This window comes from Thunnus maccoyii, chromosome 17, assembly GCF_910596095.1.
Source record: "Thunnus maccoyii chromosome 17, fThuMac1.1, whole genome shotgun sequence".
Classification (NCBI taxonomy): domain Eukaryota; kingdom Metazoa; phylum Chordata; class Actinopteri; order Scombriformes; family Scombridae; genus Thunnus; species Thunnus maccoyii.
This window is the reverse complement of record NC_056549.1, coordinates 25280816-25307893: the sequence shown is the minus strand read 5'-3', so window position 1 is coordinate 25307893 and position 27078 is coordinate 25280816. Positions and strand designations below refer to the sequence as shown.

Sequence of the window (27078 nt, the reverse complement as noted above, 5' to 3'; positions counted from 1 at the left end):
AACAAAAAGATAGGATTTGGCACTAAAAGGACTGTAACATTGAACAATACCAACTCAATTTGCCTAACTCAGACTGCTGATGCCTAATATTAGCTTCACATGCATTTTTCAGTCATCTTGATCACCTAGTGGTTAAGGACGCTTATTTGTGCTGTGATTGTCACAGTATATTGTTGTTCATCAGCTCTCTAATATCTCTTTTACAGTCACCTGTAGTTCACTTCCACTGAACAAAGACAAATTGCCAAAAAGGTGTGAGGAGAAAATTGCTTCATAGTCAGTAGGAGGAACGATAATAGTGACCAAAAACTCCTTCAACATACATATGGCATATACACTCACCTGTATATGCACTTTATTAGCATTATATTGAAAAGTGTTCCTAATATTTTGTTCACCCCATTAACATACAAGAGGGGAACAAAATATTAGGAACACTTTTCAATATAATGCACTCCTGTACACCACCACTACCCACTATAACTTCATAAAGAACATAAAGTAGAATTATCACCTTTCTGACAATGTCAACAAAAACTGAAAATGTATAAGCTTCGTAAAAGTAGAATTTATGGCAGAGCTGTTGTATTAGATTGCACAGGTGTTCCTAATAAAGTGAGCGTGTATTGTATTAAGACAGTCTTGAAAAATTCATACATATCCTTTAATGTTTTAAAAGGATAATGAGGCGTAATTGCTTTATTTCCATTCAACAACATCACATCCTTCTAGCCTGCCCCCCACTCTTTTTGGCCTAAAAGGTGCACCGCTGTTCTTTGTAACAGTTTATTTTGACCAGAAAGAAACATCTCTGCATTTGTCTTCACTGGTTTGCAGCCTCATACTAACACTGTAAATTTCATTCTTTCAGGATTTGGTTGTGGCGCAAGTGCCAAATTTTGTGGCGAATCTAAGTAAAGCTGTACAGGAAGACAAAACAGAAATTGCAAATTCATCTGCAACCATATCAGCAATCGTTGACATCCTAAACACCATTGCAAATGTTTCCGCTGCTGTCAATGAAAGTATCATGGAGGTAAGATGAACCTTAGTGAAGGATATACAACAAATGTATTTTTTGACAGTTTGTGCAGTGTTGTGAGATGAGGTTGTATCCTTACCATGAATGTCTCATCATCTGCAGGACGTGCTAAAAACAGTTGATGTCATCATTGCTGATGATGCAAAACAGTCCTGGGAAGTTCTGAATGCAAATAAAACCCAGAATGCCAGCTCAGAATTACTGGGTTCACTGGAGACTCTCTCTGAAAACTTGGCTGGGGAGTTTCGCATCGTGACTCAACGAATCCAGCTCAACCGTACCATGTTTAACAAAAACTACGATGCAAACCCGAACTCCAGTGTGGGCATTGGCATTACAAACACCAACACTGACAATGTCTTTATCACCACCATCACCTTTTCAACCCTTAATAATGTTATGCCAGCACGGAACTCCAGCTTTGACACCAGCCTCAACAATGCCACCAACAACAATGCCACCAACAGTATTCTTGCTAACACCATTAATGCTGCTGTGGTACTTGTGAAAACAAATGCATCAATTCAGAATGTCACTTTCAGATTCAACAAGCGAAATAATTCTCTTACACAGAACCCACAGTGCGTCTTCTGGAACTTCACACTGCTTGATAATCTAGGTGCTTGGGATGATGAGGGGTGTACATTTGTTTCTGACGAAAACAACAGAGTAATCTGCAGCTGCAACCACCTCACCTCATTCTCGATTCTGATGGCCACTAACATCCCTCAATCTATAAGAGAAGCCTTGGATATAATCACTTATGTTGGAGTTGGGATATCTATGGCAAGTTTAGTTATATGTCTCATTATTGAAGGATATGTCTGGAAAGCCATTACCAGAAACAGCACTGCCTTCATGCGTCATGTTTCCATTGTAAACACTGCCTTGTCTCTGCTGATTGCAAACATTTGTTTCATCATTGGTGCTGCTATTGCTAACAACCCCCTTGAAAACCCAGGGGAGGACCATAAAGTTCCAGTGGGACCATGTAGCACAGCAACATTTTTTATGCACTTTTTCTACCTTGCTCTGTTCTTTTGGATGCTTGCGTCAGGACTTTTACTCTTTTATCGGACGGTTATGGTCTTCTCCCACATGTCCAAGTCAACCATGTTGGCCATTGGCTTCAGTTTAGGCTACGGGTGCCCTCTAATTATAGCTGTCATCACTGTTGCTGTTACAGCACCAGTAAATGGATACATCAGGAAAGATAATGCTTGTTGGCTGAACTGGAAGGAGACTAAGGCCCTTCTGGCTTTGGTGATACCTGCCTTGACCATAGTTTTAATGAACATATTGATTGTAATTGTGGTCTTGTTCAAAATGCTGAGAAGAGGTGTGGGAGACACGGCCCAGTCAGATGAAAAGCATACACTGGTTGTCATTGCAAGATGTGTGATCATTTTGACTCCTTTATTTGGACTGACATGGTCTTTGGGAGTGGGAACCATGATATCGCCAGAAAATAAAGGAATCCATATTGCCTTTGCATTCTTCAATTCACTACAGGTATTTGCATCCACTGAGATACAAGACTGTGTTTTAATTGTCATAAGGCAATATTTTTGTTTGGGTTGTTTTCATCTGATAATCAAGAAATGTATATGTCTCATTTTTCTCAGGGTTTCTTCATTTTAGTGTTTGGGACGCTATTGGATTCAAAGGTAAGTTGACATTAAAGGAATACTTTGATATTTTGGGAAATACAGTATGCTTGTCTGCTTTGTTGCTAAGGGCTAGTCAAGAACATTAACACTACTCTGGGAGTAATGGAAAAAATATTGAAATCCTGTAGTCAAGTAAAAGTAGCAACACCACAATGTAAAAAATACAACCTTATAAGTAAAAGTCCTACTATTATTTAGTACTACTTACTACTTATTTACTAATGTTTTTTAGTTCTAATCTTGCTAAATATTCCATAAATTGCACTGTCACGCAATACAATTGATTTCGAAGTTGACATGAATTTGATTGTGCCTGTAGATCCGATCTATCCTCTCAAGACAATCACCTACATCAAGCATAACTTCAAATCCAACAAGAGTAAGTGGTTTGTTTTTTCTAATATACCAAAGCTAGTGCATATACTTACAATTTAGCTGGTTTCTTTGTAAGTTTATGTATCCTAGTCATAGCTACAGACCTGCTACGGAAAACATGGTTTTATATCTCAATGACAAGATCCTAAAGTAAAGTTTTACCATTTTTTCTTCTTATTTATTTGTTTCTACTATAGAGTACAAGTGGCATTCCCTCAAGTGGTGGCATTCCCTCTTTCAGTGGAACAAATTTGATAAGCAGACTACGCGGAAGGAGATGTAAGTTATTGTTTTTCATTTAGCAGCTCACCTACTTATTTGAATTGTCTGTCATAACAACTATCTGTTGTTTGTCCTTCAGATATCTACCACGTGTCAGAAGCCGCAAACCACTCAAACAGTACTGACTTATCAGAGTCATTTGTCAGTATCTGAATCAACACAACAATCTGTGTACATAATATTGACTTTATTACTAATTCATAATATCTGTTATTGTAAGATTTTTCAGTAGCCTATATAATCAGAAATTGGACATTACATTATGTAGAACTCCACACTGTCTCACAGCACTGAGTCTTCAAATGTGTTTTGTGTGTCAAGTTAACTAGGACGATATGGTAAACACAAATGTTACAAACATGGTCAGTTTTGAAATCAGAAGGTATATGATGTGGTAACAAACAAACAGCATTACATTATGTTTGAAGGAGGCTACACTGTATTGTCTCTATTCACATTTCTATAATAAGAAGCCCAAGGAAAGCATGTGATATAAATGGGATATAGCTGAAATTTAACTTAACTTTATTTTCAGTAACATAATATTGTGGGGGGCACAAAAGCCAAAGGAGTCTCTGAGGAACCAGTAAGAAGGAAGCAACTTGTAAATCATGACTAGCTCAAGTAATTCCCAAATAACTCTGAATCAATGATAAATGTAATAAGCTACTATTTTTGTGTCCACTCAAGTGGTGCATCATACAGACTAGTTTCTAAGTTTTCATGATTAACTTTGATTACCGTACCATTACCTACCACTTTCTATGTCCCCTCAAGTAAAGAAGGGCAGCCTATTACTAAACTGGCAATGAGCTACTACGGATTTAGTATAGTACTGACTGCTCAGAATTTTGTGAGCAATTGAAGTAGTAATGCAATGAAATAAGAATTATAAAGATAATTTGTCCAAAATTTGCTTATGATGAACTCTGCTGTAATGTGTGTGTACAGTTCACTGAGTTATCAGTGTGGATTTATTTTTTCAAATCATTTATTTTTATAAATTATAAATAAAAAGATATACAAGATCGAAAGAGTGTTTTTTCTATTATGCTACCACACAAACTTGTTTTCCCGCTATCTTTATAAATCTGTTACAATTCAACACATTATTCTTTTCACTCATGAAATACATGATATCTGAAAAATAAAAAATATTTTTTAAGACTAAGCCTTGGCCTGTAAGTTGTAAAGGTGTACAGCTTTACTTACTATTCAACTCATTACAGTAAGTTGTTACAGCCAGATTGGTTCCTGGATAGTAATGAATCTGTTGACTTTAGACTCGACAGAATTAAAAAAGACTTGCAACTCAACTTTGACTTAAACACCAATGTGCAGCAAATCAACTCTTCATATTTCTGACAATGGATATACTTTGAATAAATGTGACAGTGCACACCGGATCATCACTACGTTGAACACAGAAACATTCATGTAGCTAGACTAGTAATGATGATCTTTCGCTGATTTAGATGACAAACTTTGTCAGCTGTAGTTCATTAACATCAATGCAATGAAATACTTCAAGTTAAAGTACAGAAGTATTGTCGACAAAATGTACTTACAGTATCAAAAGTAAAAATACTTACTTTGCAGCAAAATGACTGAATGTGAGTGATATCAGATATGTCATAGATTGTTTATACTGATGCATCAATGCATAAGCAGCATTTTACTGTTGTAGGAGGTCAAGGTGGAGCTAGTTTTAACTAACTTGTATACAGTCAGGTAGTTTAGTCCAGTGGTTCCCAACGTAGAAGTTGGGCCCCTCCAAAGCCCCTCCAAAATTAGGCTGCTTGTCCAAATTAGTGCTTCTGCCTTCTCAGACTACAAACAGTACAAATTTGGTGAAAGACACAGTGACACATTTAACTAGAGACGCAAAATCTAAGAGTTGGACTTTGTATGTTTTTCTATGCAAGTCTTTCCTATGCATGTAGATCATGCATGTAGATATTCTTCACATTTTAAATTTTACTTGATTTTTGCATATTTTCAATGTCTTTTTTCACAGTTTTTTTTCATCATCATATAAACTTTTTTAAAATTGCCTCTTTTAACACATTTATTGATGATGAAGCAGGCACAATCATATGGATACCTCATAATATCTTTTTGGTGAGGATATTTACAAAGAGCATGGGTTCGATGTTTTGTGATACTATCTGTCCAATGATGGGAGCCAAACCTTGCCTGTAGATTTTGTTGTTAAACTAACTGAGATGATTTTGAAAAAAATAATTTTGATGAGTCCTTGTTTCTACTAACACGTGGAATTGTTAGGGGATCATGCATGGCCCCGAACTATGCAAATCTGTTCTTGGGGAAATTTGAAATGGATTGTATATACAACAATAACCCCTATGGTTAATACATCAAATTTTGGGGCAGATAGATTGATGATATTTTTCTGGTGGTCGACGGTAATTTGGAAAAACTGGAAGAATTCCAAATCTATTTGAGCAGCCTGAGGCCAACTCTCACCTTTGACATGAATTTCAGTTCTGAATCAATCAATGTTTTAGATGTTATATTAATCAAAGATGGTCACAGGAACACTGTATTGACTAGTATCAGTTGATCTTAAACACAAGTTCCAAGCAAGAGTTTACCCTTCTCAATGGATTGACTGTGCTTACAACAATGTGAGAGGAAGACCTAGATAATCTTAAATGAAGCCAGCCAGGAAGTCAAACAGAAGTCATTCATGTGTGTTCACTTCTAGTTTTTCACCTTTGTCCGTTAAAATCAAATCTATAGTTTTAAAACACTGGCATTTTTTGAGATGATGAAAGAGTTGGAAAATTGTTTAGACACCAGACTGTTTTTGTATACAAGAAAGGCAAGAATCTTAGGGCCTGTTTACACCTGGTGTTAACATCCCTCTCAGGTGATCTGATCACAAGTGGACAGCTCTAAATACTGGTTTAAACGCATCCAAGACGCATTGAGGATGGATTGAGATCCAATCACTCAGACCACATTCAGAGGTGGTCTGGGCCGCATGTGGCCACATTCATTCAGTAGTGTAAACGCAATGCATCCTGGGCCACATTGAAGGACCACTTACTCAACTGACATCCTTTATTTTGTTTTTCATGTGAATTAAAAAATGTAATCCACCTCCCGTTGTTTCCCGTATTTCCCATAACCAGTGTCCCTCTTCAAATCGACAATTTGAATAGTAATTAAACCAAAACCAGAAACTAACTTGTTTTTCGCTTGTCTGTCTAAAAAAAATATTTCAGAAGCTAAACGTTATGTTGCTGGATAGTTTCCTCTGTCCTGTCAAGATGATAACTACAGTTTTTAGTTTTGCTGCGCTGCTTGACAGAATGAGCTCAGGATTTATCAGGAGGACGGCTGCTTTACTCCAAACAGTTTCACTGAACCGGACAGCGTGTGTAACAGCTGACCTATTGGATGTGTAGAAGAAAACAACATTATTAACATTAGATCCTTGCTGATCCTGTCAGCCTGTTGGTGATTTAAATAATCAATAAAGTTATGCTGCTGTGTCTCGTGCATAAATGTGCACAGTGTCTCTCAATGGAGAGACGCAGCTGTGGGGAGATCACTGCCTCTCTCTCTCTGTCTCTCTCTCTCTCTCTGTCTTTGTGAACAGAAATGATGTCGGTGTTTATTTGCATATACAGCGGGGAAGTGAGATCCAATCACAAGTGGTCACTCAGGACACATGTGGAGACACAAGTTGATGCCAAGTGTAAACAGACCTACTTAAAGCTGTCCACTTGTGATCAGATCACCCGAGACGGATGTTAATACCAGGTGTAAACAGGGCCTTAGACATTCTGGTCTTTTCAGATTTGAGAACCCGCTCTGAAGTCAATGATAATCTGAATTCTCCTTGTTAGTCATGCACTCATAGCAATAAAACTGTCATGGATTCATGGTTTTTTGACTCTTTGTGTTTTGTTCTTTTGGGTTCCTGTGTTCACTGTGTGTGTCTCTTGAATTCCAGTTCTTCTTTATGGTTATTGAACGTGTTAAGTTTTCTGTCAAAGTATGGCTCTGTGTCCCTTGGTTGCTATTCTCCTCCATTCGACCAGAGACCTCAGCCTTTCTCCCTGTTATGTTAAGACTGGACTGTGTTGGAGAAGGCCAAATTGAGTTGTTTCTCTAAAAGACTATCTGGCATGATATTAAGTTACCTTTATTAGTTAGTCTGTCTTCGTTTTTATTTTGGTCTGTACTCACAAAGTTTACTGGGTTTCCCCAGCCTGCTCCTCCCTCAACACCTGCCCTGTACCAGCCTCGTCAGCCCTGCTTGCTCCCTGTGTTTCTCCCAGCCAATCAGCTCTTTTTCTGTTCTCCTGTTCCACCTGCACGTCATCCCCTCATCAGTTTAGTTTGTATTCAAGTCCTGGTTTTCAGTTCAGTTTTGTTGGATCCTTTGCTCAGTTTCAGCTGCTTGTGCTGTATTCTGTTTTGGCTATGACCTGCCAGCCTTGTTTTGCCAGCACAGACCTTGAGTAAAGAAGTTGGTTTTTTTTTCATCCCTGCTTTGCCTATGGTTTCTGTATTAGGGTCCACCTGCTCCACTACTCATAACAAACACAATCTGCACTGAATAGATCAGGCATCCCCATTCAGGACAGACCATGTAATGTAAAGAAACGCATTATTTGTACCTTGAGTGGGGTTGTATACATGCTGAAATGTCCATGCAGCTTGATGTATGTGAGGAAGACAAAACGACAATTGGAAAAATCAGATTTCAGAACACAAAAGCACTATTTGGAGACAGGCTCTAACTAACATAAATTAAACATGCTATGGCCACATGGACTGAATGAAGAGATAGACTTGAGGTGTTTTCTTATAAGCTAAGTTTAACTGTTGTTGTTTAGCTTACAATTTGTCAGAAATTATACTGGAATTTGATTTTTGGTTTGTTCTAACAGCATTTAGTCCCATGGTTTTGGGCACATAAATCTGTTTTACACAATTACATTGCGGGGACTCTCCTCCCTTTTTGGGGACAAAAAGCAAGTCCCCATAACATAGATCATATCACATTTTAGGGTTTTAAGGGGTGAAAAATATTTGCATGTACTAAAAGCACATGTGTGCACCCATGGAAAAAAATAGTGAAGAACACTTATGTATATATATGGCGGAGTGTGTGTGTGTGTGTGAGTGTGGTCATGTATAGATTTAGTGCTGTAGTTTCGATATTGGAAACAACACATCTTTGACTTTCATTAGTGAACGAACCTATGTGCCCTTTATTGGGTTAGTGTGTGTCTACTATTGTGGTGCTCCCACTCCCACCGCATGTGTAAACTGCATACTGTTTTAAAACCCGATAAACCCAGGTATGTGCATGTGATTGAATGCGTGGGTGCATCCACGTACACATGAATGCGCCCATGGCATCAAAATCTCACTCCAGCCAGGTATCTAAAGTTGGCAATCCTGGTGTAAGGTAACGATGCTGGTTGTAGAACACTGCAGGTCTTATTGCGTCTGAGGCTAGGCCTTGTGTCGCTGTTGCACTTCAGCTAATGGTTGGACTACTGCCACTCAGGCTGTCATTATATAACACGGGCTAGCTCTACCTACATCATGAATAGCTAGAACCCACTGTTCAGGCTTGGCACTAATGACATTGCTTCACTTTGTTCACGAGCTGCAGCTTACTGTTACCACACTGAAGCACAGGCTGTTGGCGATTATAAGCACCCCATCTGGGATGGTGTTGCTTCTTCTCTCCCTAACTCAGGTGGGGTGAATGAGGGGGAGACAATGTTGGATGCTCATGTGTCCCCCTCAGCCTCTATCTCCTCCCCCCACATGCCCCAATTCATCAGTAAGAGCAACCTAAGCACCGCCACTCATTTTGTATAGTCTCTGCTGGAACTTCAGGCTCACTGTGTGTTTGCCACATGGGTGCATGGACAACGAGGCTTCTTGGTGGTTTTTGATGAGAGCCCGTCTGGCATGTGGTACTGTCCCTTTTTCATCTTATGAGAGATGGAGCTTGGGCACGGTGTCATAGCACCATAATTCATCCTCCTATTTCAATCATAATCTTCCGCCTTGTGCCCTACTGTGCCAGACACACAGGAGCGCATAGACGGGCTCCAGCACGGTAAATTGGTGTTGATTCTGCCCAGGTACATTGTCACAGGAGCTTTCATGACCAGAATGTGGTGTCCACTCTCCGAGGAATCGGATTACAGCAAGTAGTTTATTTACACTTTCTTGCTTTTGCCATCAGTTGACTGTCACCACCTCATGCTCTGTGGCCATGACATCACTGCATATTTTTGGTGGGTGTTTCATGTTTCTCGTGGGAAGGATAAGCTGCTGGTTGCAGGAATTGAGTTACACCACCCTCCAATTCCTTCCCGCTCACTAAGGTGGGTTCACCCACCTTGCCTCTCCATCTCTCCCCTCTGCTCTCTGTCAGTACCTGTATGCACAAGGGTGGGGCTGAGCTCCACACACATAGACATACCGTTACTCTTTTGAAAAGAGGACAGCTATAAGGATACACTCACTAATGTATGTTAAAGCTCAAAAACGGGTGCAAGCTAACCCACATTGCCATGACCTACAATTAGCAAAATAGCAGAACAAAACACAATTTGCTCTGCACTCCTTTAAAATAGCATTAGCTCATACTGGCAGATGTATCACACTGAGCTTGTGATGGGGAAACAAGTTGAAATCACCAATATATCGCTGGTTCCAACACGTCATGATAAACTGGTCAGTCAGCAACAAACTAGATATAATGTTAGCAACCATTAGCTCTGGACAGTCACTCAGTCAGGGGAAATGCACACATAGTTTTTATTTAACCAAGCTGACAACAATACTTTCCTTTGTTAATATATTTTTTAAACTATTTGTATTAAATATTTGTAAAAACCAAATACCATATTCAGATTCAGCACCATCCTGTCTGTCTGTCTATGCATATATGCATTCATGCATTCATTGCAACCAAACTGTGGGTTTAGAGTACATTTAGATACACAGGCAATACTTTTTAGTAGGATCAATTCAATGTTGGACAATAAGAAATATAGAATATGGGCAGCCTTATCGTCGCTGATTTTTGCAACATCCCCTTGTTGTTAATGTTCATAATATATTTATGTATATTCCATTCACACTCAATATTTGATCCATCATAAAAAGATTTACAAAACAAACTTTACAAAATGTTATATATATTTCTCTTTTATTGTTTCCACCTTTTTATTGTCATGTCAAAATTTCAGCACTCCATGAAATCATAAAAACAATTCTGAATTGGCAAAATCACCTTGAAATATTTTTCCGGTAATGATCATTCTGAAAGCCGATCGGAACCACTTGTAAAAGAAAGCATATATGAAGGGATTCAGCATTGAATTTGACAGTGTAAGCCAGTTAAGTGCTTCAATCACAGGAACTGGTGGAGGATTATAAGCTAAAGGCTGAAAAACCACACAAAGAAAGTAAGGACTCATACATAAAAGAAAAACTCCCATAACTATAGCCAGAGTTTTGGTGGCCTTTCTCTCCATCTTACTGACAGTTGCTCCGGACTTTATGCTCTGACAAGTTGTCTTCTGGATGCTGTTCACCTGTTTCCGAGCAACAAGAAAAATCTTCAGGTAAATGCAGATCATTATGATTGCTGGGAAGTAAAAAGATAAAACAGGTCCCAAAATATTTGCCAGTGCAACATCAACAGAGCACATTTCTTCACATGTTCCTTGGCTGAATCCTGCTATTATGATGCCAATTCCAATTAAAGCAGAAATACCCCAGCACACCAGGATCATTATCAAAGTAACATGGACAGTCATTTTAGTTCTATATGTCAAAGGCTGATGCACTGCTTGATATCTGTCAATGGAAATACAACATAAGTTCAGAATAGAAGATGTGCACAGTGATATATCAAAGCTGTCTCGTATTTTACAAAATAAATTCTCATGATACAGACATGAGCTAAGAGAGAATGCCATGCTGAAAGGAAAGACTAAAACACCAACAAGCAGGTCAGCCACAGCCAGAGACAGGATGAGGTAGTTTGTAGGAGTGTGGAGCTGTTTGAAGTAAATGATGGAGGTTATTACGAGAAGATTCCCACATATCGTGGTAACAGATAATAAGCCAAGGAAAACATATGCTGAGAGACATATTATGGAAGGGTTGCTTGTAAATATGTAAGTTGTATTATCTGATTCATAGCAGGGATGTATGTCATTAACAACATATGTCCCATTGACAGTCAATTCTGGTTCCATGCTTCTTGATTTCTGCAATAATGATATATAATATAAAAAAAACATTAAAAGATATTTGATTCAACATGCATGCACAATTACAACAACAATTATCTTAGGAAAAAAGGAGATGATGATTTTCAGTTCATTTTAGCTTTCCATTTGGATTTTTCCCTTACCTTGGAACACCTTGATGGTGCCTCTATATCAGTGTTGCATGTCCTTAGTCACTGTGCCACTCTGTAGAACCTTTCGACTTGGTATAACATTTATTAACCTTTATCTCATTATCATACTTTTTTTTTTTTTTTTTTTTTAAAAAAGGTCATCCAATCAGATGTGGGTACTTGCATTGTGTTTGCATGAGATACAAAGATACAAAATGACGAGTAATACTATATACCAAATGCATGTGCACACATGTCTGTGTGTGTGTGTGTGTGTGTGTGTGTGTGTGTGTGTGTGTGTGTGTGTGTATGTGTCTTTTGGGAAAGTGAGGACATTTTGGGTTAAAGGATAGGTTCACCATTTTTAAAATCTCTCAAAACAGTCAGGTGCCCATATGAACAGTGAAAAGGTTTTCCTCACTGTCACCATTTCTCTTTTTCATACTGGCTATTAAAAAAATCCCCTTCAAATGTGCTTTTCAATTTGTGGCCAGTGGCCAAAATCCACAGTGTGTCCGCACAGTCATTTTATGCAAGAATTCATTTAAATGTTTCTATAGCTTAAATCTGTATTTTATGTATTATTTTATTTGTTTATTTAACAGCAACAATGGACAATGGTCATAGCATAGATAGCTAAATTTTATCAGCAGTCCCTGGGCAGGCAAATCTGCAAAAGAATTACGGCATCAAATGTTATAATTAATACAGGGGTACAAAGAATAAACATTGCATCATACAAAGCTAAAACACTTTCCATTTAAAACTTTACAACATAGAAAATCTCTCTGGTACTTTGTGGTTAAGGGTCACACAAATGGTTCTGTTTCAGGCATAATTTCAATTGTGATTTAAAACTAAATCCACAAGTTGCTCTGTTACCACTTTTTCTATCTTTGAATGCTACTGGCAGAGTGCTAATGGGCATTTTTTGAGTATAATGCACCGTAACTACATCAAAGCCAATGTAATACAAGGCCAGTAGACTTGTCATCATGGATTATTATTACAGTTTTGGTTGATGTGGATACTTGGTGACACAAACAGCAGTAGATAACTTTAAGTCAACTGTTGCAAATTTATGTTCAGGTTCTCTGCAACCATGTTCGCATAAAACTGTACTCATAAGGTCTGTATGTCACATTCAACACTTAAGTACAGATAATGTATAATATGAAGGAAAAACACCACATTAGAATTGTATAGAATCAACTTTATTTTACAAAAGGAGCATGTGAAGGATTGCACTAATATTTAGCAGCTACAGCCCAACCCCTGGATGCTTCTGTCTTAAACTACTGAACAAGCTGAAGCTCCCATGAACACACCAACACAGGGTGCCATCACACTGTCTCTCCTGGCTGGGCAGACTGAGAGGATGATATTCATCTAAGGAACGGTTGGTGTTTGTCCCGCAGCTTCTGCTTCAGTCCTGTATCAAGCTTCACTCTCTTCAGGCATCCCATGTTGCTGCTGTGGTCTTTATCACTCACTGTGATGCAGCTCTTCCCCTCACTGCAGGCTGTGGGCCTGTTGATAGACAGAAGTATAAAACAAGATGTTCCAAAGTTTAAATATTACATATTTCACATAGACAGGGTAGTAACTGTTCATGAGTAAATATGTTCTAAAATAGGGTGGTTCTTGAGTATTGTTCAGTTATATCACTGGTTATCAACAGTGTCAAATCGCAGTCAAAAATTTAAGAACTTCATACTTTTTTAGGAAGCTATTGTAATCTGGTGGATTGTATAATATTGATGTATGTGAATTGAAAGTAAACTGCTGGACATAAAAAATACAACGTTAATGTGTGACAAAAAGGCAGACGTGTATGAGTTACTAGCAACAAATTGATGGCAGATTGCTAAATAAAGCAACAAGGATTAGCTAATGTTCAATCTTAGCCAGTTAGCTTGAATGTGCTTAGGTTCAGAATGAGGCTGAGTCCAAACTGGTGCAACACATTTATTCACAAGGGTTACCTGTGCAAAACATATTTAAAACAGTAGTCAGCACATTACTCATATCATTGTGGTATTAGCTCAGCTTGCATCAGCTCTATCTCTGAACTGTGAGCTTCGCTGTAATAACTTTAGCCTACAGCCTTGCTTTAAACTTCTCAATGGACTTCACTCACTTTAAACATCCTGTACACAATGCTACAAATACCTACATGTGAAAGCTGCAGAACACTCTTTTATTGATGCAGGCATGTTGTTAAAAGTAACCAACTCATAGCTCCAACTCACCAACAGAAAGGCAGCGGGATCTTCTAAACATGGTGCGTACCCAAAATTCAACACGGTGTTGATGTCAACCTCATTCTCTATAGTCAAGTCAATTTTATTTGTATAGCCCAATATCAGAAATTACAAATTTGCCTCAGGGGCTTTACAGTCTGTAAAGCAATACATCTTCTGTCCTTTGACAAATAAAGGAAAAACATTTTAACAGGAAAAAAAATGGAAGAAACCTCAGGAAGAGCAACAGAACAGGTGCCACCAGAACAGAATAATACCTGAGCCACGTGACCTCCATCACCATGGAGACCTGGGAGGAGGACAGACTACACATGCACACTGGGGAGACACCTGTTGGGTCCTCTCCACGGGACATATTTTTCTGCAAGAGACTCCTTTTGAACTCAGTAGATATGAGAATTAAACTGACTCACGCCACCAACACCTTCTGCCTCATGGGAGCCCGTGAATTCATTTTCTGTTTGAGAATATTAGGGATCTCTCTGTTTGTCAAATGTTTCCGTTTCCCCTGCAGTCCGCTTAGGTCACACGGTGGCCTTATTGAAGGGTAACGCATTCTACCCCCTGTCACGCCTCAACGTGAAAACATCCCGGAAAATTCCAGAATAGGTCACCAGAAGAATCTCTTTCTGGGCACTATGCCCAAATACATGGTTTTGGGCACCCCTCAATTTTATCCACAACGGCGTGGAATATCTGGCCTTGTCAGGAGGGCAGACAGGCTCTGGCTAAGGCTTTACAACCCTAATTAAACCACAGGATTTCGGTCAGAGTTTTACAACATGTTTATCACTATGGGGAGACATTTTGACAGTTTGTGTTTAATCTCAACCCGGGTGAAGACAATGACACTTTGTCCCCCGTTTCCAATGGGAATTTAAGACTGGAAATGAGATTCAGATTAACCTTTCCGCATACCACCACTTTATTGTCTACACCTGCTATGATTCCATTCTGGAGATCAACTCTAAAAGTCAGGTGTTGGTGGATTATTATTTAAAAAAAAAAAAACAACCTCATTTCATTCTGAATAAGTGAAAAAAAATGAATAATCATCAACTGGAAAGTCTTCTGCATCATCTGCTGGGAGACGTATTTTACAGCATATGGGCTTCTGTCCAGCTGCTTTTACTGAGTTGTTTGTTTAGACTGCCTGCCCACTCTATCATCAACACGCACCCTGCACACATGCCCAGAGAGCACTGGTTATCTTTGACTCTGGAAGAGGACGGCATAGCCACCTTTTTTGACTCTTACGGTTTCCCGCCAGACTTTGCTCATTACCCCTCAAGCATCTTTCAGTTTTTGCAAAATCATTCTAAAAAAATATTATATCATGATTGTCAGCTTCAACACCCCCTGTCCACTGCATGTGGTCAACACTGCGTTTATCATCTCTGCCATCGGGCCTGTGGATTATCTTTTGAACAAGTGTTGTCTTTGTATTTAAAGGTTTAAAGATTGTTACAACTTGTGAGATGCAAGTTTTATTTCACCCTGCTCTTGTTTATTTCTAAATAATTAAAAATGTTTCTGATCTTGTTTTTTAAATATTTACAAATGTTTGCAGATTTAGATTGCTCTTGTTTTTTTCTTATTTCTAAACAATAAAAATTGAGTGTAAACTAGGAATGTGATTAATACAAGCGGGGTCATTGCAGGTGGAGCAGTAACCTTCACGTAGGTGTATGTTGTTCTCGTAGCTTCGGTAACAATTACAGATGTATTTGGCCCCTATAAAGGCTTTCAGAATTTTTATTCCATAGTAGTGGTTTTGGAATGAAAAGAAACAGGGTTAGGACATTCAGAGAAGTCGGTCTCAAATTGAGAGAGGGGTCAGTCTTCAGGGCTTCTGTAAAACACCACAATTTTACGTTTCAGAATATTTTCAAATTTGCTGACATCACTAGGTTGTAGGTATCTGATTGCAAGACATTGCAACTCTCTCCCTCATTCTATGGTCTGGCTATCAGTGAGTTTAGAATGGATTAGATGAGCTAAGATGATGGCGATGAAGTTCCTATTGTCTACAATATATAGTGTGAACAATGTGCGTTTTTTCCACCTTTCATTTAACGCCACCTCTGGGATTCCATACCACCTGAACAATTAATTCTAGGCTAGCGTCTGATGCGATATTTGTGTTTGATTGTACCAGCTGCTTTAGTAAGCCTTCAAAAACTGGCCGGATAGCGTCGCCACCCTCATTGTCGACAGTAACAGAAATATGAGAGAACTGAATGCCCTGTCTGAGTAAGGATGGTAACAATAAATTTCTTTCATAAAACTCTTTATATTTTCCAATCTTATCTGTAATCAGCATGTTATTTTGTTGAAATTAATGTCTAACATTTTTACTGACTGAAATCTATCAACCTTTTTTCAACCTTTATCATTATTGTCAAATTTAAATTACATGAAAGCATTCAAAACAATACGTCAAAGGAGTTTTGAGTTGGCATAATCACCTTGAAATATTTTTCCAGAAATAATCATTCTGAAAGCCGATCTAAACCAGCTGTAAAAGAAAGCATAAATGAATGGATTGAGCATCGAATTAGACAGTGCAAGCCAGTTAAGTGTTTCTATCACAGCAATTGGAGTTAGATCATATGTTACAGGCTGAAAGATGATACAAAGAAAATAAGGAGTCCAACATAAAATAAAAACTCCCATAACTATAGCAAGAGTGTTGGTGGCCTTTCTCTCCATCTTACTGACAGTTGCTCCAGACTTTGTACTCTGAATGCTACGTGCCTGTCTCTGTGCAACAAGAAAAATCTTCAGGTAGATGCAGAGCATTATGATCACTGGGACATAAAAGGAAAAAATACATGCCAGAGTGGTTGATATTAGAGCATCAATTATACAACTTTCTTCACATTTTCCTTGATTAAATCCTGCAATTATGATGCCTATTCCAATTAGCGCAGAAACACTCCAGCTCACAAAGATCATTATCCCAATAACACGATCATTTATTTTACTTTTATAAGAGAGAGGCTGACACACTGCATAATATCTGTCAATAGAAATACAACATAAATTCAAAATAGAGGCTGTGCTCAGTGTTACATCAAAGCTGCCTCGTACTTTACATAATAAACCTTCATAATACCAACATGAAGTTACGGTGAACATCATGCTGAAAGGAAAGACTAAAACACCAACAAGCAAGTCAGCTACAGCCAGAGAGAGGATGAGGTAGTTAGTTGGGATGTGGAGCTGTCTGAAGTAAATGACGGAGATTATTACAAGAAGGTTTCCACATATTGTGACAACACACAACAAACCAAGGAAAATATATAATAATACACACATCATGGAAGGGTTGCTTGCAAATATGTAAGATGTATTATCATAGCAAGGATGCACGCCATTAATGACATAAGTACCTTTGTCAGTTGATTCTGGTTCCATACTTCTGGATTCCTGTAATTCAGTTATCTATTAATAATCAATTATACTGAGAAAACTTTTTGAATACTTGCATATTTACTTCAGCATGTGTACAACATAAATTATATTTCTGAGGAAACAAAGACTTTCCATAGAACATAATTTGTAGGTCATTAAGTACCATACCATGTGCCTCAAGTTAGTCAAAGCATCAGTGTTGATGTATGTCCTTATTCACTGTGCCTCTGTGCAGAATCTCTGGACTTGGCATTTTATTAATCAACCTCTGTCTCATTACCATAATTAATACAATACTTCTCGTGTCCAATCAGATGTGGTTTACTACATTCTGTTTGCATGCAACATGAGTAATAATATACCTTTTGTTTGTGTGTGTGTGTGTGTGTGTGTGTGTGTGTGTGTGTGTGTGTGTGTGTGTGTTTGTGCGTGCACACATTAAGATTTGCAATTTGCAATACAAAATACATAGTCTTGAACTGGAACATGAACCAAAGAAGTCCCTGGCTGATCAAATACTCAATTTTCAATCTGAACCTGATCCTAGGCCAGTGTTGCCAGATAGTACTGACAAAAAGTAGCCCAATCAAAGCTTAGAACCCACCCATTTGGATTTGAAGGGTAACGCATTCTACCCCCTGTCACAACTCAACGTGAAAACATCCCGGAAAATTCCAGAGTAGGTCACCAGGAGAATCTCTTTCTGGGCACTATGCCCAAATACATGGTTTTGGGCATGGTACACAAAAAAGCCTTCACATGGAGAAGAAACCTGTCACCCCTCAATTTTATCCACAACGGCGTGGAATATCTGGCCTTGTCAGGAGGGCAGACAGGGTCTGGCTAAGGCTTTACAACCCTAATTAAACCACAGGATTTCGGTCAGAGTTTTACAACATGTTTATCACTATGGGGAGACATCCTAAGGATTTACCTCTGAGCATCAACCGTGGAGAATTTAACAACGGATGTTTGTGTTTACTCTGAACCCAGGCAAAGACAATGACACTTTGTCCCCCGTTTCCAATGGGAATTTAAGACTGGAAATGAGATTCAGATTAACCTTTCCGCATACCACCACTTTATTGTCTACACCTGCTATGATTCCATTCTGGAGATCAACTCTAAAAGTCAGGTGTTGGTGGATTATTATTTAAAAAAACAAAACAACCTCATTTCATTCTGAATAAGTGAAAAAAAATGAATAATCATCAACTGGAAAGTCTTCTGCATCATCTGCTGGGAGACGTATTTTACAGCATATGGGCTTCTGTCCAGCTGCTTTTACTGAGTTGTTTGTTTAGACTGCCTGCCCACTCTATCATCAACACGCACCCTGCACACATGCCCAGAGAGCACTGGTTATCTTTGACTCTGGAAGAGGACGGCATAGCCACCTTTTTTGACTCTTACGGTTTCCCGCCAGACTTTGCTCATTACCCCTCAAGCATCTTTCAGTTTTTGCAAAATCATTCTAAAAAAATATTATATCATGATTGTCAGCTTCAACACCCCCTGTCCACTGCATGTGGTCAACACTGCGTTTATCATCTCTGCCATCGGGCCTGTGGATTATCTTTTGAACAAGTGTTGTCTTTGTATTTAAAGGTTCAAAGATTGTTACAACTTGTGAGATGCAAGTTTTATTTCACCCTGCTCTTGTTTATTTCTAAATAATTAAAAATGTTTCTGATCTTGTTTTTTAAATATTTACAAATGTTTGCAGATTTAGATTGCTCTTGTTTTTTTCTTATTTCTAAACAATAAAAATTGACTGTAAACTAGGAATGTGATTAATACAAGCGGGGTCATTGCAGGTGGAGCAGTAACCTTCACGTAGGTGTATGTTGTTCTCGTAGCTTCGGTAACAATTACAGACGTATTTGGCCCCTATAAAGGCTTTCAGAATTTTTATTCCATAGTAGTGGTTTTGGAATGAAAAGAAACAGGGTTAGAACATTCAGAGAAGTCGGTCTCAAATTGAGAGAGGGGTCAGTCTTCAGGGCTTCTGTAAAACACCACAATTTTACGTTTCAGAATATTTTCAAATTTGCTGACATCACTAGGTTGTAGGTATCTGATTGCAAGACATTGCAACTCTCTCCCTCATTCTATGGTCTGGCTATCAGTGAGTTTAGAATGGATTAGATGAGCTAAGATGATGGCGATGAAGTTCCTATTGTCTACAATATATAGTGTGAACAATGTGCGTTTTTTCCACCTTTCATTTAACGCCACCTCTGGGATTCCATACCACCTGAACAATTAATTCTAGGCTAGCGTCTGATGCGATATTTGTGTTTGATTGTACCAGCTGCTTTAGTAAGCCTTCAAAAACTGGCCGGATAGCGTCGCCACCCTCATTGTCGACAGTAACAGAAATATGAGAGAACTGAATGCCCTGTCTGAGTAAGGATGGTAACAATAAATTTCTTTCATAAAACTCTTTATATTTTCCAATCTTATCTGTAATCAGCATGTTATTTTGTTGAAATTAATGTCTAACATTTTTACTGACTGAAATCTATCAACCTTTTTTCAACCTTTATCATTATTGTCAAATTTAAATTACATGAAAGCATTCAAAACAATACGTCAAAGGAGTTTTGAGTTGGCATAATCACCTTGAAATATTTTTCCAGAAATAATCATTCTGAAAGCCGATCTAAACCAGCTGTAAAAGAAAGCATAAATGAATGGATTGAGCATCGAATTAGACAGTGCAAGCCAGTTAAGTGTTTCTATCACAGCAATTGGAGTTAGATCATATGTTACAGGCTGAAAGATGATACAAAGAAAATAAGGAGTCCAACATAAAATAAAAACTCCCATAACTATAGCAAGAGTGTTGGTGGCCTTTCTCTCCATCTTACTGACAGTTGCTCCAGACTTTGTACTCTGAATGCTACGTGCCTGTCTCTGTGCAACAAGAAAAATCTTCAGGTAGATGCAGAGCATTATGATCACTGGGACATAAAAGGAAAAAATACATGCCAGAGTGGTTGATATTAGAGCATCAATTATACAACTTTCTTCACATTTTCCTTGATTAAATCCTGCAATTATGATGCCTATTCCAATTAGCGCAGAAACACTCCAGCTCACAAAGATCATTATCCCAATAACACGATCATTTATTTTACTTTTATAAGAGAGAGGCTGACACACTGCATAATATCTGTCAATAGAAATACAACATAAATTCAAAATAGAGGCTGTGCTCAGTGTTACATCAAAGCTGCCTCGTACTTTACATAATAAACCTTCATAATACCAACATGAAGTTACGGTGAACATCATGCTGAAAGGAAAGACTAAAACACCAACAAGCAAGTCAGCTACAGCCAGAGAGAGGATGAGGTAGTTAGTTGGGATGTGGAGCTGTCTGAAGTAAATGACGGAGATTATTACAAGAAGGTTTCCACATATTGTGACAACACACAACAAACCAAGGAAAATATATAATAATACACACATCATGGAAGGGTTGCTTGCAAATATGTAAGATGTATTATCATAGCAAGGATGCATGCCATTAATGACATAAGTACCTTTGTCAGTCGATTCTGGTTCCATACTTCTGGATTCCTGTAATTCAGTTATCTATTAATAATCAATTATACTGAGAAAACTTTTTGAATACTTGCATATTTACTTCAGCATGTGTACAACATAAATTATATTTCTGAGGAAACAAAGACTTTCCATAGAACATAATTTGTAGGTCATTAAGTACCATACCATGTGCCTCAAGTTAGTCAAAGCATCAGTGTTGATGTATGTCCTTATTCACTGTGCCTCTGCAGAACCTCTGGACTTGGCATTTTATTAATCAACCTCTGTCTCATTACCATAATTAATACAATACTTCTCGTGTCCAATCAGATGTGGTATACTACATTCTGTTTGCATGCAATATGAGTAATAATATACTTTTTGTTTGTGTGTGTGTGTGTGTGTTTGTGCGTGCACACATTAAGATTTGCAATTTGCAATACAAAATACATAGTCTTGAACTGGAACATGAACCAAAGAAGTCCCTGGCTGATCAAATACTCAATTTTCAATCTGAACCTGATCCTAGGCCAGTGTTGCCAGATAGTACTGACAAAAAGTAGCCCAATCAAAGCTTAGAACCCACCCATTTGGATTTGAAGGGTAACGCATTCTACCCCCTGTCACAACTCAACGTGAAAACATCCCGGAAAATTCCAGAGTAGGTCACCAGGAGAATCTCTTTCTGGGCACTATGCCCAAATACATGGTTTTGGGCATGGTACACAAAAAAGCCTTCACATGGAGAAGAAACCTGTCACCCCTCAATTTTATCCACAACGGCGTGGAATATCTGGCCTTGTCAGGAGGGCAGACAGGGTCTGGCTAAGGCTTTACAACCCTAATTAAACCACAGGATTTCGGTCAGAGTTTTACAACATGTTTATCACTATGGGGAGACATCCTAAGGATTTACCTCTGAGCATCAACCGTGGAGAATTTAACAACGGATGTTTGTGTTTACTCTGAACCCAGGCAAAGACAATGACACTTTGTCCCCCGTTTCCAATGGGAATTTAAGACTGGAAATGAGATTCAGATTAACCTTTCCGCATACCACCACTTTATTGTCTACACCTGCTATGATTCCATTCTGGAGATCAACTCTAAAAGTCAGGTGTTGGTGGATTATTATTTAAAAAAACAAAACAACCTCATTTCATTCTGAATAAGTGAAAAAAAATGAATAATCATCAACTGGAAAGTCTTCTGCACCATCTGCTGGGAGACGTATTTTACAGCATATGGGCTTCTGTCCAGCTGCTTTTACTGAGTTGTTTGTTTAGACTGCCTGCCCACTCTATCATCAACACGCACCCTGCACACATGCCCAGAGAGCACTGGTTATCTTTGACTCTGGAAGAGGACGGCATAGCCACCTTTTTTGACTCTTACGGTTTCCCGCCAGACTTTGCTCATTACCCCTCAAGCATCTTTCAGTTTTTGCAAAATCATTCTACAAAAATATTATATCATGATTGTCAGCTTCAACACCCCCTGTCCACTGCATGTGGTCAACACTGCGTTTATCATCTCTGCCATCGGGCCTGTGGATTATCTTTTGAACAAGTGTTGTCTTTGTATTTAAAGGTTTAAAGATTGTTACAACTTGTGAGATGCAAGTTTTATTTCACCCTGCTCTTGTTTATTTCTAAATAATTAAAAATGTTTCTGATCTTGTTTTTTAAATATTTACAAATGTTTGCAGATTTAGATTGCTCTTGTTTTTTTCTTATTTCTAAACAATAAAAATTGACTGTAAACTAGGAATGTGATTAATACAAGCGGGGTCATTGCAGGTGGAGCAGTAACCTTCACGTAGGTGTATGTTGTTCTCGTAGCTTCGGTAACAATTACAGACGTATTTGGCCCCTATAAAGGCTTTCAGAATTTTTATTCCATAGTAGTGGTTTTGGAATGAAAAGAAACAGGGTTAGGACATTCAGAGAAGTCGGTCTCAAATTGAGAGAGGGGTCAGTCTTCAGGGCTTCTGTAAAACACCACAATTTTACGTTTCAGAATATTTTCATATTTGCTGACATCACTAGGTTGTAGGTATCTGATTGCAAGACATTGCAACTCTCTCCCTCATTCTATGGTCTGGCTATCAGTGAGTTTAGAATGGATTAGATGAGCTAAGATGATGGCGATGAAGTTCCTATTGTCTACAATATACAGTGTGAACAATGTGCGTTTTTTCCATCTTTCATTTAACGCCACCTCTGGGATTCCATACCACCTGAACAATTAATTCTGGGCTAGCGTCTGATGCGATATTTGTGTTTGATTGTACCAGCTGCTTTAGTAAGCCTTCAAAAACTGGCCGGATAGCGTTGCCACCCTCATTGTCGACAGTAACAGAAATATGATTTTGCACATTCTTGACTTTCAACTCCAGCTGTATCACATCATTGTGTCTAGCCTCTGATTTTACCGCATCAGTCAGATCTTTAAGGACCTTCGTAGAATTGGGAGGAGGAACAGTGAACTCTTGTCTTATTTCCGGATTGTTGAAGTGGTTGCGGGACACTGTTCTGGGTGGATTAGGTTCAACGTGCCCTCTCTGATTTTGACCGGGGGATGAGGAGGAGGAGGCTCAGTGACATACTTAAGTTGCAAGATGTTGATGTTGATGTTTCTGTGACTTCTGTGGGAATAATTTTGAGATGTGTTGTGGATAAAAAGCTCTCAAAAAGCCATCATTTCTAACACCAAGCCCACATTGTTTGGCATAATGTGTTTCTACTACAGTAAGCGAGTTATCCCCCAGGTCAATAAAACTTATTTTTGCCACAAACAGCATTCAGTAACAGACTTTGCAGCCACACATGATTGATAGCGCTCAGCTTTCTTTTTCATTTTACATAATATGTTTTGTGTTGCCGCTCGGCATTTTCACAACAGCCTAATTAGACAAGTTGTGATGAACAGGGTCTGAGACATCTCTGTATTTAGATATAGATTCATAGATTATGTTATTCCCAGTGAAGAGAGAGAAAAGTGATGGGGTTTTAAGCTGTTGTCAGTACTTTATTTCTTCAGCAATTTGACATGTTTTAAGAAATAGCATTAGATTTTTTTCAGATCTGTCTTGAAAAAATACTCACATGCTCATGTGTACATAACAGTTATTGATCCCCCTAATCATTCCTCCTGTCCTGGTCATGAAGAGATCCCTTCAAAGCACAACTATAGTATGAGAGATGGAAGTCAAAATCCACAGCATTCATTTTACATTTGGCTGAAGAAATTTGTTCAGAGGACTAACTTTAGTAATCACTAACTTGATTTGACTAACTCAAACATATTGGCTTCAGTTAAACTTTAGACTTAATTTTTGCAGGAAACAAGGATTTTGACTTCTTATCACTTACAGTGTAGTTGCTCTATGAAGGATTCAACATGAGCATTTGATTATTGACACCAGAAACTTGAGACAGGTGTCAACGTGTTACTTCATTCCTTGTTAGGCACTGAGTGAGCTAAGACTCTGAGGCAGGGTCTTTCTGTGGTATGAGAGGTTTCGGTAAAAGACTACCAGAGAACTGAATGCCCTGTCTGAGTAAGGATGGTAACAATAAATTTCTTTCATAAAACTCTTTATATTTAACAATCTTATCTGTAATCTGCATGTTATTTTGTTGAAATTAATGTCTAACATTTTTACTGACTGAAATCTATCAACCTTTTTTCAACCTTTATCATTATTGTCAAATTTAAATTACATGTAAGCATTCAAAACAATACGTCAAAGGAGTTTTGAGTTGGCATAATCACCTTGAAATATTTTTCCAGAAATAATCATTCTGAAAGCCGATCTAAACCAGCTGTAAAAGAAAGCATAAATGAATGGATTGAGCATCGAATTAGACAACGTAAGCCAGTTAAGTGTTTCTATCACAGCAATTGGAGTTAGATCATATGTTACAGGCTGAAAGATGATACAAAGAAAATAAGGAGTCCAACATAAAATAAAAACTCCCATAACTATAGCAAGAGTGTTGGTGGCCTTTCTCTCCATCTTACTGACAGTTGCTCCAGACTTTGTACTCTGAATGCTACGTGCCTGTCTCTGTGCAACAAGAAAAATCTTCAGGTAGATGCAGAGCATTATGATCACTGGGACATAAAAGGAAAAAATACATGCCAGAGTGGTTGATATTAGAGCATCAATTATACAACTTTCTTCACATTTTCCTTGATTAAATCCTGCAATTATGATGCCTATTCCAATTAGCGCAGAAACACTCCAGCTCACAAAGATCATTATCCCAATAACACGATCATTTATTTTACTTTTATAAGAGAGAGGCTGACACACTGCATAATATCTGTCAATAGAAATACAACATAAATTCAAAATAGAGGCTGTGCTCAGTGTTACATCAAAGCTGCCTCGTACTTTACATAATAAACCTTCATAATACCAACATGAAGTTACGGTGAACATCATGCTGAAAGGAAAGACTAAAACACCAACAAGCAAGTCAGCTACAGCCAGAGAGAGGATGAGGTAGTTAGTTGGGATGTGGAGCTGTCTGAAGTAAATGACGGAGATTATTACAAGAAGGTTTCCACATATTGTGACAACACACAACAAACCAAGGAAAATATATAATAATACACACATCATGGAAGGGTTGCTTGCAAATATGTAAGATGTATTATCATAGCAAGGATGCATGCCATTAATGACATAAGTACCTTTGTCAGTCGATTCTGGTTCCATACTTCTGGATTCCTGTAATTCAGTTATCTATTAATAATCAATTATACTGAGAAAACTTTTTGAATACTTGCATATTTACTTCAGCATGTGTACAACATAAATTATATTTCTGAGGAAACAAAGACTTTCCATAGAACATAATTTGTAGGTCATTAAGTACCATACCATGTGCCTCAAGTTAGTCAAAGCATCAGTGTTGATGTATGTCCTTATTCACTGTGCCTCTGCAGAACCTCTGGACTTGGCATTTTATTAATCAACCTCTGTCTCATTACCATAATTAATACAATACTTCTCGTGTCCAATCAGATGTGGTATACTACATTCTGTTTGCATGCAATATGAGTAATAATATACTTTTTGTTTGTGTGTGTGTGTGTGTGTTTGTGCGTGCACACATTAAGATTTACAATTTGCAATACAAAATACATAGTCTTGAACTGGAGCATGAACCAAAGAAGTCCCTGGCTGATCAAATACTCAATTTTCAATCTGAACCTGATCCTAGGCCAGTGTTGCCAGATAGTACTGACAAAAAGTAGCCCAATCAAAGCTTAGAACCCACCCATTTGTCAAAAAGTAGCCCAATTTTTAATTTTCATTTGGGAAAGGGTTTTTTCTGTGTCACATTGGTGTTCTGCATAGGCAGTGCCAGAGATTGTTTTTTGCTGGGGTTAGTTAGGGACTGTGTTATTTATTGGTGGGGCTATGGAGTAGCAAGGCTAGGTGTGGACGTGTAACATTAGAAGGCCAATGTCAAGTTGTGTGCATACTACAAACACTTCTGATCATTTTTAAGAACGACACACTATTAATAGAAATCCCAGTGTAGTTCTTTGAGTTAAAAATCAATAACATTCAGCACATTGACGGTAGAGATAGCAGATGATGCCCAAATACTGTGGTTAACTCAGAAAACTGACCAAAAAAGTATTCCAGAAAGATAAGAGAATTCCAGAAAAACTAGTTACACAGTTCACATCTAGAGAGAAAAAAAGCAACAAGCCAGGGATTATAGGAAACGCCTACAAAACGTTGGCTTTTAAAGGATAGGTTCAGTCTTTCTTAAACAATAGTCAGATGCCTACATGGACATTGAGAAATGATTGGCTTGCTGGAGTCATTCCTCCTGTTCATACTATGTGCATTCAATGTAAATGTCCTTGTTTTGTGCAAAAATGTGTTCAAAAATGTATCCAAAACTAATATGAGGCTTCAGTGGTCCAAAGTAGTAGTAATTAAGTGGATATTTTCAAAGGTTACAGTCTTAGACTTAGAATGAAAGCACTTTTGGAGGGGATCTTCTAATGGTCAGCATTCAC

The 27078-nt window shown here is 38.2% G+C and overlaps 5 protein-coding genes and 1 long non-coding RNA gene across 8 annotated transcripts in view; 1 reads left to right on the top strand and 5 right to left on the bottom strand.

Moving 5' to 3' along the window:
• The window catches only part of LOC121882433, a 45333-nt gene extending 40963 nt beyond the window's left edge, over positions 1-4370 (top strand). For all 3 annotated transcript variants that reach the window (XM_042390696.1, XM_042390695.1, XM_042390694.1), the window contains 6 exons: positions 872-1036; positions 1145-2554; positions 2668-2709; positions 3032-3091; positions 3285-3366; positions 3449-4370. In XM_042390696.1, coding sequence (XP_042246630.1) covers positions 872-1036; positions 1145-2554; positions 2668-2709; positions 3032-3091; positions 3285-3366; positions 3449-3522 — 1833 coding nt within the window. In that variant the 3' untranslated portion in view covers positions 3523-4370. The remainder of the gene's footprint in view (positions 1-871; positions 1037-1144; positions 2555-2667; positions 2710-3031; positions 3092-3284; positions 3367-3448) is intronic.
• LOC121882435 overlaps positions 1-7689 on the bottom strand; it is a 33784-nt gene extending 26095 nt beyond the window's left edge. Inside the window, exon 1 of the long non-coding RNA XR_006092084.1 lies at positions 7591-7689. This is a non-coding gene — a long non-coding RNA (uncharacterized LOC121882435). The remainder of the gene's footprint in view (positions 1-7590) is intronic.
• Positions 7690-10640: 2951 nt separating this feature from the next.
• On the bottom strand, positions 10641-11645 carry LOC121882820 (trace amine-associated receptor 1-like). Its single transcript, XM_042391265.1, has one exon. It carries the CDS (start codon positions 11643-11645, stop codon positions 10641-10643), a length of 1005 nt encoding a protein of 334 aa, XP_042247199.1.
• A 4849-nt stretch (positions 11646-16494) lies between these two features.
• LOC121882819 (trace amine-associated receptor 1-like) lies at positions 16495-17376 on the bottom strand. The gene is made up of 2 exons (XM_042391264.1): positions 17154-17376; positions 16495-17081 (listed from the first exon to the last, which is right to left on the bottom strand). Exons 1-2 carry the CDS (start codon positions 17374-17376, stop codon positions 16495-16497), a joined length of 810 nt encoding a protein of 269 aa, XP_042247198.1.
• A 2691-nt stretch (positions 17377-20067) lies between these two features.
• On the bottom strand, positions 20068-20949 carry LOC121882818 (trace amine-associated receptor 1-like). Its single transcript, XM_042391262.1, has 2 exons — positions 20727-20949; positions 20068-20654 (listed from the first exon to the last, which is right to left on the bottom strand). Exons 1-2 carry the CDS (start codon positions 20947-20949, stop codon positions 20068-20070), a joined length of 810 nt encoding a protein of 269 aa, XP_042247196.1.
• A 3826-nt stretch (positions 20950-24775) lies between these two features.
• Positions 24776-25657, bottom strand: LOC121882817 (trace amine-associated receptor 1-like). The gene is made up of 2 exons (XM_042391261.1): positions 25435-25657; positions 24776-25362 (listed from the first exon to the last, which is right to left on the bottom strand). The coding sequence occupies exons 1-2, from the start codon at positions 25655-25657 to the stop codon at positions 24776-24778; spliced, it is 810 nt and encodes a 269-aa protein (XP_042247195.1).
• Positions 25658-27078: the final 1421 nt, after the last annotated feature.

Excerpts from the sequence above, each read along its gene's own strand:
- LOC121882820 (XM_042391265.1), bottom strand. The coding sequence starts at position 11,645 with ATGGAACCAGAATTGACTGTCAATGGGACATATGTTGTTAATGACATA.
- LOC121882819 (XM_042391264.1), bottom strand. The coding sequence starts at position 17,376 with ATGTGTGTATTATTATATATTTTCCTTGGTTTGTTGTGTGTTGTCACA. Across the intron at positions 17,082-17,153 it reads GTATTATGAAGGTTTATTAT|ACAGATATTATGCAGTGTGT; the intron begins GTAAAGTACGAG and ends GTATTTCTATTG.
- LOC121882818 (XM_042391262.1), bottom strand. The coding sequence starts at position 20,949 with ATGTGTGTATTATTATATATTTTCCTTGGTTTGTTGTGTGTTGTCACA. Across the intron at positions 20,655-20,726 it reads GTATTATGAAGGTTTATTAT|ACAGATATTATGCAGTGTGT; the intron begins GTAAAGTACGAG and ends GTATTTCTATTG.
- LOC121882817 (XM_042391261.1), bottom strand. The coding sequence starts at position 25,657 with ATGTGTGTATTATTATATATTTTCCTTGGTTTGTTGTGTGTTGTCACA. Across the intron at positions 25,363-25,434 it reads GTATTATGAAGGTTTATTAT|ACAGATATTATGCAGTGTGT; the intron begins GTAAAGTACGAG and ends GTATTTCTATTG.